The sequence below is a fragment of the Babylonia areolata genome, chromosome 23 (assembly GCF_041734735.1).
Source record: "Babylonia areolata isolate BAREFJ2019XMU chromosome 23, ASM4173473v1, whole genome shotgun sequence".
NCBI classification, from domain to species: domain Eukaryota; kingdom Metazoa; phylum Mollusca; class Gastropoda; order Neogastropoda; family Buccinidae; genus Babylonia; species Babylonia areolata.
In genome coordinates, this window is record NC_134898.1 from 4,535,806 (window position 1) to 4,551,959 (window position 16,154).

At 43.6% G+C, this 16,154-nt stretch overlaps 1 protein-coding gene across 11 annotated transcripts in view; it reads left to right on the forward strand.

The window, feature by feature from the left end:
• LOC143297920 (dystrophin-like) overlaps positions 1 to 16,154 on the forward strand; it is a 477,394-nt gene that overhangs the window by 173,789 nt on the left and 287,451 nt on the right. For all 11 annotated transcript variants that reach the window (XM_076610493.1, XM_076610497.1, XM_076610494.1 and 8 more), the window contains 9 exons: positions 306 to 518; positions 2,399 to 2,512; positions 4,186 to 4,281; positions 6,821 to 7,051; positions 7,983 to 8,196; positions 9,521 to 9,624; positions 10,730 to 10,882; positions 12,293 to 12,454; positions 13,588 to 13,716. In XM_076610493.1, the coding sequence (XP_076466608.1) occupies positions 306 to 518; positions 2,399 to 2,512; positions 4,186 to 4,281; positions 6,821 to 7,051; positions 7,983 to 8,196; positions 9,521 to 9,624; positions 10,730 to 10,882; positions 12,293 to 12,454; positions 13,588 to 13,716 (1,416 nt within the window). The remainder of the gene's footprint in view (positions 1 to 305; positions 519 to 2,398; positions 2,513 to 4,185; positions 4,282 to 6,820; positions 7,052 to 7,982; positions 8,197 to 9,520; positions 9,625 to 10,729; positions 10,883 to 12,292; positions 12,455 to 13,587; positions 13,717 to 16,154) is intronic.

The window sequence follows — 16,154 nt, forward strand, 5'->3', positions numbered from 1 at the left end:
CACTACAACTGACTTTAATCCCCTGATGAGATAATAACAGCTTTCCACCTTAGTGGAACGTTACAAGACACTACAACTGACTTTAATCCCCTGATGAGATAATAACAGCTTTCCACCTTAGTGGAACGTAACGAAACACTACAACTGACTTCAGTTGCCTGATGATAATAACAGCTTTTGCTTTAATGGAACATTTCAAATCACTACAACTGACTTCATAGTTCCTGGATGATAACAACAGCTTTTTCAGTTTAGCATAACAGTTAACAAAACACAACGACTGACCCTTGGCTCCCGTGTGTCAGGAGCTGAAGCGTGACATCGACAACCACACCACGAACCGTGACTACATCAAGAAGACTGGCCAGGACCTCATCAAGCGGTGTGCCGCCGAGCAAGCCAAGGGGCTGGAGGCTGACCTGTCCAGTCTCAACCAGCGATGGCTGACCGTCACCACCACCATGGAACAGCGCACAGCACGCCTCGAGAAAGCCACCACGCAGCTCAGGGAGTACCAGGTGAGTGGGGGGGGACACACCTGTGTCAGGGAGTACCTGGTGAGGGGGGGACACACCTGTGTCAGGGAATACCTGGTGAGGGAGGGAAACACCTGTGTCAGGGAATACCAGGTGAGGGAGGGACACACCTGTGTCAGGGAATACCTGGTGAGGGAGGGACACACCTGTGTCAGGGAATACCAGGTGAGGGAGTGACACACCTGTGTCAGGGAATACCTGGTGAGGGAGGGACACACCTATGTCAGGGAATACCTGGTGAGAGAGGGACACATCTATGTCAGGGAATACCTGGTGAGAGAGGGACACATCTGTGTCAGGGAATACCTGGTGAGGGAAGGACACACCTGTGTCAGGGAATACAAGGTGAGGACACACCTGTGTTAAAGAGAGTGGTAAAAGTGTGTGTGTGTGTTACAGCCACAGCAGGAGTGTTGTAAAGAGTGGTGGGTGTGGGGATGTTACAGATACATTGTGTTGAAAAGAGTTGTGGGTGTTACAGACGCAGGAGTATTGACATGAGTGGTGCATGTGGGCATGTGTGTGTCACAGACACAGACAGGAGTGTTGAAAAGAGTGGTGTGTGTGTGTGTCACAGATACAGACAGGAGTGTTGAAAAGAGTGGTGTGTGTGTGTGTGTCACAGACACAGACAGGAGTGTTGAAAAGAGTGGTGTGTGTGTGTCACAGACACAGAGAGGAGTGTTGAAAAGAGTGGTGTGTGTGTGTGTGTCACAGACACAGACAGGGGTGTTGAAAAGAGTAGTGTGTGTGTGTGTTACAGACACAGTCAGGGGTGTTGAAAAGAGTGGTGTGTGTGTGTGTGTCACAGACACAGACAGGGGTGTTGAAAAGAGTAGTGTGTGTTTCACAGATACAGACAGGAGTGTTGAAAAGAGCGGTGTGTGTGTGTGTGTGTGTGTCACAGACACAGGAGTGTTGAAAAGAGCGGTGTGTGTGTCACAGACACAGGATTGTTGAAAAGAGCGGTGTGTGTGTGTGTGTGTGTCACAGACACAGGATTGTTGAAAAGAGCGGTGTGTGTGTGTGTGTGTGTGTGACAGACACAGACAGGTGTGTTGAAAAGAGTGGTGTGTGTGTGTCACAGACACAGAAAGGTTGAAAAGAGTTGTGTGTGTGTCACAGATACAGACAGCAGTGTTGAGCGGTGTGTGTGTGTCACAGATACAGACAGCAGTGTTGAAAAGAGCGGTGTGTGTGTGTCACAGATACAGACAGCAGTGTTGAAAAGAGCGGTGTGTGTGTGTCACAGACACAGACAGGAGTGTTGAAAAGAGTGGTGTGTGTGTGTCACAGACACAGAAAGGTTGAAAAGAGTTGTGTGTGTGTCACAGATACAGACAGCAGTGTTGAAAAGAGCAGTGTGTGTGTGTCACAGATACAGACAGGAGTGTTGAAAAGAGCGGTGTGTGTGTGTCGCAGACACAGACAGGTGTGTTGAAAAGAGCGGTGTGTGTGTGTGTGCCACAGACACAGACAGGAGTGTTGAAAAGAGTGGTGTGTGTGTGTCACAGACACAGACAGCAGTGTTGAAAAGAGTGGTGTGTGTGTCACAGACACAGAAAGGTTGAAAAGAGTGGTGTGTGTGTCACAGACACAGACAGGAGTGTTGAAAAGAGTGGTGTGTGTGTGTCACAGACACAGACAGGAGTGTTGAAAAGAGCGGTGTGTGTGTGTGTCACAGACACAGACAGGAGTGTTGAAAAGAGCAGTGTGTGTGTGTGTGTCACAGACACAGACAGGAGTGTTGAAAAGAGTGGTGTGTGTGTGTCACAGATACAGACAGCAGTGTTGAAAAGAGCGGTGTGTGTGTGTCACAGATACAGACAGGAGTGTTGAAAAGAGTGGTGTGTGTGTCACAGACACAGCAGGAGGGTCTGAACAAGTGGATGGACGAGATGGACGTGTTCCTGCACACGGATGATCCTGCCCTGGGGGACATCCCTGCACTGGAGGCACAGCTTCAGGAGAGCAGTGTGAGTCTTCATCTGCTGTCACACCTCAACATGGGTCACATGTGGCAGACAGGCCAACTGCTAGGATTTTGCTGTATTTTGTTATGCTTGTTTGCAGTTTGTTCTGATGTTACACCAACGTCAAAACTGTTCCGACAAGTTCATTTTCAACTTCATAGCATGGTCACATGCTTTCATGTCGTAACATTACAGCAGTCATTCGGATCAGACGATAAACCGAGGTCCCGTGTGCAGCATGCACTTAGCACACGTAAAAGAACCCATGGCAACAAAAGGGTTGTTCCTGGCAAAATTCTGTAGAAAAATCCACTTCAAAAGAAAAAACAAATAAAACTGCATGCAGGAAAAAATACAAAAAAATGGGTGGTGCTGTAGTGAAGCAATGCGCTCTCCCTGGGGAGAGCAGCCCAGATTTCACACAGAGAAATCTGTTGTGATAAAAAGAAATACAAATACAAATACCCAGATGCTCTAGACCTACCAATCATGAGGCCTGGGCAGTCACTACTAATCTTGGTCTCACGTGATGATGGTCAGCTAATCGCGTGCATGTTTACATTGAAATAGCATTCAGTGGACCAGTCAGCTTAATCGTAGCAGTTACACTGTGTTGCATGTAGGCCCAAGTGTTTGTATGTCTTGTAGATAAGATGTACATTTGCTGACGTGGCTTGGAGTCAGTGTTCCTTCCAATTCAAAATGTTCCTACCAAATTTCCTGATTGTTCCCACAAACATTTGACAGGGATTGGCATCTCTGCTTGTGCAGACACACCTGCTGGCACAATATTACTCATCTCAACAGCTGTCACATTTGCAGACATACATGCCATCACAATTGTCCTCACTTCAGCACATGTCACATGTGCAGACAAAAGAACAATTGTCCTCACTTCAACACATGTCACATTTGCAGACATACATGCCATCACAATTGTCCTCACTTCAACACATGTCACATTTGCAGACATACATGCCATCACAATTGTCCTCACTTCAACACATGTCACATTTGCAGACATACATGCCATCACAATTGTCCTCACTTCAACACATGTCACATATGCAGACATACATGCCATTACAATTGTCCTCACTTAAACACGTGTCACATGTGCAGACATACGTGCCATCACAATTGTCCTCACCTCAAAACATGTCACGTGTGCAGACTTGCCACTGTTGTTACAGGGTGTTCAGGATGACGTCTTGACGGTTACACTGTTGTCACAGGGTGTTCAGGATGACATCAAGATGGTTGCACTGTTGTTACAGGGTGTTCAGGATGACATCATGATGGTTATACTGTTGTTACAGGGTGTTCAGGATGACATCATGATGGTTATACTGTTGTTACAGGGTGTTCAGGATGACATCATGATGGTTATACTGTTGTTACAGGAAGTTGCACTGTTGTTACAGGGTGTTACACTGTTGTGACAGGATGTAACACTGTTGTTACAGGGTGTTCAGGATGACATCATGAAGGTTACACTGTTGTTACAGGGAGTTACACTGTTGCTATAGGGAGTTACACTGTTGTGGCAGGGTGTTACACTGTTGTTACAGGGTGTTCAGGATGACATCATGAAGGTTACACTGTTGTTACAGGGCGTTACACTGTTGTTACAGGGTGTTACACTGTTGTGACAGGGTGTTACACTGTTGTTACAGGGTGTTCAGGATGACATCAAGACCTTGCAGCTGAACGTGAAGAGCATCAACTCCATCGCCAAAACCTTCATGGACGACTCTGACCTGGAGTTCAAGGTGAGGGGAATGGGGAGGAAAAGGACGGCTTCTTGTGGGGGTTGGTTTGGGTTGTAGTGAGTTGTGCTGTATTGCTGTGTGTTGTATTCTGTTGTAGTGTGTTGTATTTTGCTGTAGTGTGTTGTATTCTGTTTTGGTGTGTTGTATTTTGCTGTAGTGTGCTGTATTCTGTTGTGGTGTGTTGTATTTTGCTGTAGTGTGTTGTATTCTGTTGTGGTGTGTTGTATTTTGCTGTAGTGTGCTGTATTCTGTTGTATTATTGTGTGTTGTATTTTGGTGTGGTGTGTTCTGTTGTAGTGTGTTGTGTTTTGCTGTAGTGTGTTGTATTCTGTTGTATCATTGTGTGTTGTATTGTGGTGTGGTGTGTTCTGTTGTAGTGTGTTGTATTCTGTTGTGTCATTGTGTGTTGTATTGTGGTGTGGTGTGTTCTGTTGTAGTGTGTCGTGTTTTGCTGTAGTGTGTTGTATTCTGTTGTATCATTGTGTGTTGTATTGTGGTGTGGTGTGTTCTGTTGTAGTGTGTTGTATTCTGTTGTGTCATTGTGTGTTGTATTGTGGTGTGGTGTGTTCTGTTGTAGTGTGTTGTATTCCAGTTGTTTTCTGTTGTAGTGTTTTATTCTGTTGTGTTGTGTCATGTTGTATTGTTATATATTGTGTTGTGGAGTATTGCATGATATTGTGTTGTAGTGTGGTGTAGTGTAGTGTGTTATATTCTGTTGTATTGTAATGTGCTCTGTGTATGTGTGTGTGTGCATGTGCGTGTGTGTGTGTGTATGCGTGTGTGTGTGTGTGTGTGTGTATGTGTGTGTGTGTGTGTGTGTGTGTGTGTGTGTGTGTATGTGTGTGTGTGTGTGTGTGTGTGTGTGTGTACATTTTCATTTTCAGAGTGCCGAACTTCAAGCTGAGCAAAAAAAAGTATGGATGTAATGAAGCATGTATGCTTATTCCACTTCCCTCATTAAACAAATTTGTTTTAATTATCGTTATCAATATTATTCTGCAAGTTCAGCTTAAGAAGGAGGTGACACTACTGAATTAGCAATGATGTCATTATTGTTATTGTTATTCTCCAGTCACAGATGCTGGGAGAGGTGACAGCCCTAAACATTATAGTTATTGTTATTGTTCTCATCATTATGGTTATCATTCTCATTATCGAGAATAACGGTAACAGCGCTGAATCAGTAATAGCATCATTATCATTATCATTGTCATCACCATTGTCATTGTCGTTATCATTATGATTATCATTATGTTTATCATTATCATCATCATCATCATTATCATTCCTCAGACACAGCTGAAGGAGGAGGTAACAGTGCTGAACCAGCGATGACATCATCATCATCATCATCATCATTATGGTTCCCCAGACACAGCTAAAGGAGGAGATGATGGCCCTGAACCAGCGATGGTGTCATCATCATCATCAGCATTATCGTTATTGTTCCCCAGACCCAGCTGAAGGAGGAGGTGACGGCCCTGAACCATTGATGACATCATCACCATCATTATCATCATCACCATCACCATCATCATCATCATCATTATTGTTGTTCCCTAGACACAGCCAAAGGAGGAAGTGACGGCCCTGAACCATTGATGACATCATCACCATCATCATCATCATCACCATCACCATCATCATCATCATCATTATCGTTATGGTTCCCCAGACCCAGCTGAAGGAGGAGGTGATGGCCCTGAACCAGTGATGACATCATCACCATCACCATCATCATCATCATCATTATTATTGTTATTGTTCCCCAGACACAGCTGAAGGAGGAGGTAACAGTGCTGAACCAGCGATGACATCATCACCATCATCATCATTATCATTATCGTTATGGTTCCCCAGACCCAGCTGAAGGAGGAGGTGACGGCCCTGAACCAGTGATGACATCATCACCATCATCATCATCATCATCATTATCGTTATTGTTCTCCAGACCCAGCTGAAGGAGGAGGGGACGGCCCTGAACCAGTGATGACATCATCACCATCATCATCATCATCATCATTATCGTTATTGTTCTCCAGACCCAGCTGAAGGAGGAGGTGACGGCCCTGAACCAGTTATGACATCATCACCATCATCATCATCATCATCATTATCGTTATTGTTCTCCAGACCCAGCTGAAGGAGGAGGTGACGGCCCTGAACCAGTTATGACATCATCACCATCATCATCATCATCATCATTATCGTTATGGTTCCCCAGACCCAGCTGAAGGAGGAGGTGACGGCCCTGAACCAGTTATGACATCATCACCATCATCATCATCATCATCATTATCGTTATGGTTCCCCAGACCCAGCTGAAGGAGGAGGTGACGGCCCTGAACCAGTTATGACATCATCATCACCATCATCATCATCACCATCATCATCATCATCATCATTATCGTTATGGTTCCCCAGACCCAGCTGAAGGAGGAGGTGACGGCCCTGAACCAGTGATGACATCATTACCATCATCATCATCATCATCATTATCATCATCATCATCATCATCATTATCATTATGGTTCCCCAGACACAGCTGAAGGAGGAGGTGACAGCCCTCAACCAGCGCTGGGAGCAGGTGGTGTCCCTGTCGAGGCAGCAGGACGAGCGGCTGAGGGAGGGGCTGACCCACAGCCGGCAGGTGGGCGAGAGGCTGGACATGCTGACCCAGTGGCTGACCGCCCTGCGACAAGACCTGGCCAACAAGGACTACTCCGTGCACAGCACCCCTGACCTCCAGGCCAAGGGTCAAAAGTTCAAGGTCAGTTCTCGGGTCAGGGTGTGTTTTTTTGTTTTGTGTGTGTGTGTTTGTTTATGGGTTTTCTTATGATGATGACAGTGATGATGATGTTTGTTATCGTTGTTATTATTATCATTATTAATTTTTGTATTAGTTTATCTTTATCATATTTTATTTTATTTTGTTTTATTTTATTTGTGTTTTATTTTGTTCTATTTCATTTTGTTTTATTCTGTTCTATTTTATTCTATTTTCTTAAATGTCTGAGAATATGTCTTTTGAGTTCTGTTCACTTTTTCTTATTGTGTCTCTTGAGTTTTTTTGTTCTTTTTGTTTTTTGTCCTTGGTTTGTTTGTTTTTTGGTAGGGTGGGAGGGTATGTCTGAGAATGTTTCACCTTTTATTCTGTTGTATTATAGTATGTTATAGTGTAGTGTGTTATATTCTGTTGTAGAATAGTCAGTTGTAGTCTTTTGTGATGTGTGTTGAATTCTGTTGTATTGTAGTGTATAAGCACATAGTGTGTTGTATTCTTTTGTAATGTAACATGTTGCATTCTTTCATATTATAGTATGTTGTATTCTGTTGTATTATAGTATATTGTAGTGTATTGTGTCTTGAATTTTTTGTTGTGCATTGTATTCTGTTGTATTGTGATGTGTTTTATTCTGTTGTACAATGCAATACATTCGAGTGTACAATAGAGTGTGATGTATGATGCATTATATGATAAGGGTTGCTTTACAGTCCTATATACAATACAGTACAAAACATATAGTGTATTATAGAATGAAATATACAACACAACACAGTGCAATGCAGTGCAGTGCAGCTCAACCCAGCCCAACCCCCCACGAAAAACAAATGATGGAACTGTCAGTTACCTTGACAACACGGTAATCCAAACAGAACCAAAGTGTTGATGCTGTGCGTTGTTACCTCTGACCTCTCAGAGCCTGAAGAAGGAGGTGGGTGAGCGGGAAGCTGAGGTCAACCAGGTCAACGAGGAGGTGAACAGCATGCTGGGAAAGGCTCCCTCGGGGTCGCTGCAGGATCTGGCGAGGTCGTTGATGCGACTGACCTCTTTGTGGAGCGAGGTGTGTCAGCGTGTCGACAGATACTCAACCCTCTACGACAGGTCCGAACTCCAGTGGAAGGAGTTCAAAGGTAGGGAGTGTGTCAGTCTTGAGACTTGAAGAAACCCTAACTTCGAGGTCATTTTCAGCATGCATGTTTGTGAGTCGGCGAAATGTTTTATCAAGAAATCTAAAAGCATTCCTTTTCAAGCAGTTTCTGCATGATGAAGGCACTCCATTCCATATATGTATTCAGTGGATCAACATCTGTTTCTTCAGTGAGTGTTTGTGTGTGTGTGTGTGTTTTATCTTTGTGCTTTGTGTCTGACTGATGTGTGATTGTGAAGCGCTTTGAGAGGCATGAAAGCACTATATACATGTACTATTATTATTATTGTTCTTGAAATAATAAAAATGATGATGATAATAATGATGGTGATGATAATACTAATAGTAATGATAGAAATGATAAATAATAATGATGATTCTTATAGTTACTGGTAGTTACACAAATATATGCATGCAGTCAAGGAATGACTAAGCTCACTGGTTATGCTGCTGGTCATGCATCTGCCTAGCAGATGTGGTTTAGCATGTATGGGTTTGTCCGAATGCAGTGACGCCTCCTTGAGAAACTGAAACTGTATGTCCTGTGTACACACGGTGATTGTCACGCCTCTGCCTATACATTTTTGTTCAAGTCTGCAGGTATGCACTGTTTGTGGCTCGTGGCTCGCCATGTCATTTGTATTATGTTGTATTACTCTTTTTTTGTCACAACAGATTTCTCAGTGTGAAATTTGGGTTGCTCTCCTCAGGGAGAGCGCGTCGCTACACTGAGATCATGACCTTTTTTTTTTTTTTTAAATTCTTTTCTGCCTGCAATTTTATTTGTTTTCCTATGGAAGTGGATTTTTCTACAGAATTTTGCCAGGGGCAACACTTTTGTTGCTGTGTGATCTTGTATGTGTGCTAAGTGCATGCTGCACATGGGATCTCAGTTTATCATCTCATGCAAATGACTAGCGTCCAGACCACCACTCAAGATCTAGTGGAGGGGGAGAAGTTACTGGTGATTATGGTATTCAAACCACTGCGCTCAGATTTTCTCACTTCCTAGGTGGACAGGCTACCTCAAGGCCAACACTCAGGTTGAATATTTACTTGAATATTTCATCTGTGCATTTTGCCATGCTGTTCGTGTTCCCCAAAAGGCTTTTGGGGAAGAAAGATTACTTTGACTTTTTATCAGCTGTACACTTGTTTCTGTTCATTTTCTTTCCAAACTTAGTTAAGCCGGAAAGACGATACTGCCTGTTCTCTTTTCAGACTTAATTGAGCAGGAAAGATGGTAGTCTGTTCTCTTTTCAGACTAAATTGAGTAGGAAAGACGATATTGTTTGTTCTTTTTCCAGACTTAATTGAGCAGGAAAGACGATACCTGGTGACGCTTGAGCACAAGGTCCGTCGATCATCAGCCACAAGTTCAGATGCTGAGGACATTTCTGAAGAACTCAATGTGAGTGATTATAATTCTGACAGTTTTTATTCTGATGTTTTGACATCTTAAAGGTGAATACATATATTTTAGGACATTTCAGAAGAAGTGAATGTGAGTGAATTATAATTCTGACAGTTTGTATTCTTTTGTCTTAAAAGTGAAGATATATATATCTTGTCTGTGAATTTGTGTTCCCAACTGTGTCTCATGCATGTAATATACATTGTGTGTCAGCACTGAGCATTTAAAACCCTGCAATGTCTTAAGCAGAACACATCTCTGAAAAACTGAATGAGTGATACTGGGGGATTTTCTTCTGCATTTAACCCTACCTATAACTGTATCCACACTGTCTGTTTGTGTCTCTGTGTATGTGTGTGTGTGGGTGCATACATGCTTTTGTGTGCATGCGTGCGAAGGTATGTCCTGAGCCCAAGACAAGTGAATATGAATTCACTACTGCCCCATGATTGCAGTAAGCTATGGGGTCTCTAACCTTTTACTTTTAAGTAGCTGTAGTGGTAGCAGCCTGAGAGCTGTGCTGTGTGTTGATAAACAGGGTTTTGACAGTTTACCCAGAAATGAGAGAATCTGTGAAAAATGTTCCACAAACAACATTGTTGATGTGTTTCATTATTTGTTTCCATGCCCCTTGTTGGACAGCATCAGTCAAAAGTCTACATACTATGGAACCCACCTCAAACTCAATAAAATTCCACTTATTGTTTTCTGGGGGGGAAAAAAACAAGAGTACTGTTGAAATTGAAATCCTTTGTCTCTTCCATACATATTTCTTTTCAAAAGAACTTTGTATAATGATGTGGAAAAATAGTCAAGTGCTATGGAAAATTTACATGTTCTAATTTTGATTTGTTTAAGTGTGTTTGCGTTATTATTCAGTTACTAAAGAAAATTGACTTTTAAAATTTTTATTTGCTTGTTTGCTGAAGTTAGCTTTTATGTTTGGTTGTGTTTGTTTTTTTTTACATCACTTCATTTTTTATTCATGTGGTCTGTGGGAAAAGATGAATGTGTTTGTTGTTTCAATACTCTCAAGGGGCACAATCATGAAATAAACCTCTTTGCCTTCCCTCCCCTTGCCTTGCCCCTTGGCCCTCCCCAGGAGATGGAGACACTGCTGCAGGAACACGACCAGGACTCCAAGCAGCGAGTTCAGGAGCTGGCAGGGGAGCTAATCGCCAACTCCGTCATGGCCCAGACGGTGCAGCAGGAAGTGGACGATTACCTCCACAAGTTGGACACTCTGGAGGTGGAGGTGAGGGCTGTGGTGGTGGTGGTGCCTTTTGTGGTGCTCACTTACACTGTGGTGGCAGTGAGAATGGTGATGGTGGTGGTGGTGGTGATGATGGTGGTGGTGGTGGTGATGATGGTGGTGGTGGTGACGATAATAGTAATGATGATGATAACTTCTTCTTCTGCGTTAACTCGTATACACACGAGTGGGCTTCTACGTGTATGACCGTTTTTACCCCGCCATGTAGGCAGCCATACTCCGTTTTCGGGGGTGTGCATGCTGGGTATGTTCTTGTTTCCATAACCCACCGAACGCTGACATGGATTACAGGATCTTTAACATGCGTATTTGATCTTCTGCTTGCATATACACATGAAGGGGGTTCAGGCACTAGCAGGTCTGCACATATGTTGACCTGGGAGATCGTAAAAATCTCCACCCTTTACCCAACAGGCGCCGTCACCGTGATTCGAACCCGGGACCCTCAGATTGACAGTCCAACGCTTTAACCACTTGGCTATTGCGCCCGTCAGATGATGATAACAATAGTAATACTAATGATAATGATGATAACAAGAATGATGATGACGATGATGGGAGGGGGCAATCATAAAAAAGGATTACAAAATAGGGTGAGGTTTTATGACCTCCAAACATGAGACATAAACCAACCTCCTGCACAGTCTGTACTGCTAATGATTTATGTCTGTACTGGTGGCCAGTTGTGTCTTTAATGGTTTCTGTCTGTGCTATGATTTCTGTATGTACTGGTACTGATAATGACTTCAGTCTATACTGTTACTGGTAATGATTTCTGTCTGTATTGGTACTGGTAATGATTTCTGTCTGTACTGGTACTGATAATTTCTGTTTGTACTGGTACTGGTAATGATTTCTGTCTGTACTGGTACTGATAATGACTTCAGTCTATACTGGCACTGGTAATGATTTCAGTCTGTCCTTGTACTGGTAATGATTTCTGTCTGTACTGGTACTGATAATGACTTCAGTCTATACTGGTAATGATTTCAGTCTGTCCTTGTACTGGTATTGATTTCTGTCTGTACTAGGTACTGATAATGACTTCAGTCTATACTGGCACTGGTAATGATTTCAGTCTGTCCTTGTACTGGTATTGATTTCTGTCTGTACTAGTACTGATAATGACTTCAGTCTATACTGACTAGTACTGATAATGACTTCAGTCTATACTGGTAATGATTTCAGTCTGTCCTTGTACTGGTAATGATTTCTGTCTGTACTAGTACTGATAATGACTTCAGTCTATACTGGCACTGGTAATGATTTCAGTCTGTCCTTGTACTGGTAATGATGTCTGTCTGTACTGGTACTGGTAATGATTTCAGTCTGTACTAGTAATGAGCTGTGTCCATTTAGAATGGCAATGAAGCGTGTGGGCTTTGTGTGCAGGCCAAGTCTAAGATCTCCCGGCTGGAGGTGTCGATCCAGCGAGCACAGACAGTGGAGCGTCAGATGCTGGAGATGTCTCAGTGGATGGGCGACATGGGGCAGCACCTGCAGTCACGCCTCGACGCTGACCTCCTGGCTGGCGACCTCCCTCAGGAGTATGAGGTGGGTGGAGGAAGGGAGGGGTGGGGGGGGGGGGAGAAGGGAGGGGCAGGAGGATGTAATGGAGTTAGTAATGGGATCTAACCATGGGACGAGCTCTTGCCCTTTCTCCCAAGTTTGACTGGAAAACCACCCCCGAAAGCGGAGTATGGCTGCCTACATGGCGGGGTAAAAACGGTCATACACGTAAAAAGCCCACTCGTGTATATACGAGTGAACGTGGGAGTTGAAGCCCACGTACGTGGAAGAAGAAGAAGACTGGAAAACCAAACTGAGTGTCTAGTCATTCAGTGAGATGATAAACCAAGGTCCTGTGTGCCACACGCTTTTGGTGCTCTGAAGAAGAACCCATGGCAACAAAAGTGTTGTCCTCTGGCAACATTCTGTTGCAGAAATCCATTCAGATAGATATGCAAATATACGTGCATGCACGCAAGGCTCGACTGTCATATTAGGTTATGCTGCTGTCAGGCAACTGATTAGCAGATGTGCTGTAGCGTATATGGATTGTCTGAACGCAGTGACACCTCCTTGAGAAACCGAAACTGAAAATATGTCGTTTCTGCTGAAAGAAATTGGATGTCTAGAGATGATAATTCAAGATACCGGCTGTACATCTGCACTTTGTGAGAATTCTGACTAACTTACCAGTGACTTCTCATTACACAATTGATATATTCTTCTTCTTCTTCTTCTCCATTTGTGCGCTGCTACTCCCACATTCACTCGTATGTACATGAGTGGGTTTTTATGTGTATGACCGTTTTTACCCCGCCATGTAGGCAGCCATACTCTGTTTTTGAGGGTGTGCATGCTGGGTATGTTCTTGTTTCCATGACCCACACATAGCTGACATGCATTACAGGATCTTTTACATGCGTATTTGATCTTCTGCTTGCATATACACATGAAGGGGTTCAGGCACTAAGCAGGTCTGCACATATGTTGACCTGGGAGATCCTCAAAATATTTACCCTTTACCCACCAGACGCCATAACCGAGATTCAAACCCGGGACCCTCAGATTGAAAGTCCAGTGCTTTAACCACTCAGCTATTTCGCCCATCAATTGATACGTAAAGTGAGTGGTTTCACTGAATCAAGTCATCACCAGGCATGAATTTTCATGGATTGCAGACCCTGAAGGACGAGTTTAACCAGCAGGAGGCGCTGCTGAAAGAGCTGGAGGAGCAGGTCACTCAGTATCGTCAGCAGGGCAAAATGGAGGCCTCCGCTCGTCTGGAGCAACAGACACAACTACTGAGGGTAAATTCTGAACAATAAGTACTTCATAAAGATGATGCTGCTGATGATATGATAATGATGATAATATGATGATGTTGATCACAATGATAATAATGATGATAATGATGATGATAGTAATAAGTAATAATAATGATGATGATGATGATAATTATGATTTTAATAATGGAAGTACATTTAAAAAGCTCTCAAACTTATACAGTGCTTTACAATAACACATCAGTCAGACACAAAGCACACAAGAACACACACACACACACACACACACACACACACACAATCACGCACACACACACACATGCACGCTCAAACAAAACACACACAGAAGAAATAGTTGTGGATCCACATAATACATATATGGAATTGAATACACGGCGGCACAAGGCAGCCCTTTTAGTTTTGGCGCGAAGCGGAGGGGAGAGGGATGAACAGCGAGCGAGTGCGAAACGTTGGAAAGGTGATAGCCTGGACAGACAGGCAGGCAGTATATGGGGCAGTGCTCTGGCGCACCACTAACTTCGCGCTATTCTTTGCGGAGCGCATGTTACACGGGCAGTGTGTACAGCTGTGAACAGCTTCGCTGCTGCTGATAAACTGTCAGAAACAGGGTTATGTGCTTTTAAAAAATAATACTCTATGTCAGAATGCAACAAGAAGGGCGCTATGGGTGTGAATGGATGTGTGATTTTCTGACAAATTTAACGATACCAAACATGAGCAGGTTTAATTTCCTACAGGCAGTGTACAAGCGGTCCAAAACTTAGCGAGCACACGAACATTCTGTTCGAACTGAGGAACACACACGAAACGTAGTTCAATTTCAACTCCGTGTTGTGTGTGTACATCGTTTTACTTGGAGATAAAACTTGTATCATGATATACATGCATGTCTCCACGATACAACTGGAAGGAAAATATAGCCGATACATTACCTAGAGGTGGCAGACCGTCCCGGAATTAGTATCAGTATTTAACGATCAGCTCCACTGAGAACTGCTGCCAGCCACTTAAGTTTCACACTTCTCTCAACATCACGGGAAGAGAGACGGACAGACAGACATATATGCAGGGACAGACATACTGAGAAACAGAGGAACGTGTACGGAGAGAGAAAGGGGAGAGGCACAGAGAGAGAGGGAGAGAGACAGACGCAGAGAGAGAGAGAGAGAGAGAGAGAGAGAGAGACGCACACAGAGAGGGGGGGAGAGATTTTCGCCGACTAGATGTTTTGCGTGTCAGTATGTGTGCCTTTGCTTGCGACATGCATTTGGTCAGTCTAAAAGATACACCTTGACGATACCATGCTTTTAGTAAACGATCACAATGTAACGTACTGACATGCATTTGTAAGTTCTAAATAATAAAATCCATTCCTACCTGAACTTATAAATCCGTATGAACTCCTTGTTTGTAGTTGGTAATCCACTCAGTTGAAGTGTGACACTGACTAAACTCAAACATTTTTTTTCTTTTCTTGTTTTTTCCTTACAATGTGTGTGTGCGGGAGGGAGGGATTCAGGGTGGAGAAAAGAACAGGGCTGAAAATTTCTTTATTCTTTACTTTTTGATTTGTGCCGTGATTCTCCTGCTTGGGGTACGACTTGCTGAAGCATGGGGGAGACAATAGTCATGTGCTCTTGCATGATGACACGCAGTTTGTCATCTTGTGACTGCATCCCTAATACTTTCTTTTTGAGTGAATTGACGACTGCGTGTGTTGCCTCCCCCCCTTGTTCATTTTTTTGTAGCACTTGATACAAATGCATGTGGGATGTTTGCCCTCTTCATCATTCGAAACATCTAGACCGAAAAAACGAAACAGTTCAGAAGAATACTTGGCACAAAGTCTTGCATTCAACCCCTTATCTTTATCTCTTCTGAGAACCCGCTCACCACACACACGACACATATTATCCAAACATCTCAAGTGTTCACTGAAGGTGTGTTGCCCAGTCAGCAATGCTGCTACTACCGCACCAGATTCCATTTTTGTCGGCACTCACACACACACACTTAGGTCAAATAACTGGATGTAACACAAACACTCGGACAGTGTCTGGTAAATCACACAACACACTTAAAGTTCACATTCACTGGAATCATGTACACAAAAATGACAGCAAACAAAAACCGGTGTGCACGAATATGATTAAATGAAAATCACTTAAACAATACACCTTTCTCTGCTGGAAACATAGGCACAAAGAGCGCGGCGCGCGCTCCCCTTCCCCCCCCCCTCCCATCCCAGTGGAATCTAGGTCAGCAGCCGTGCTCCTGACCGCTCACTGAACTCTGAAACTAAATAGCTCTGCTGGAAGTTAAGCGGCACAGCCGTGAATACCTTAATTATGTAGAGACTGCTTGAAATAAACATTGCTTATTTAATTACACATACTTAACCGTGACCCACTAGTGCAGACTCTGGCAGGGGTCTGACTCCT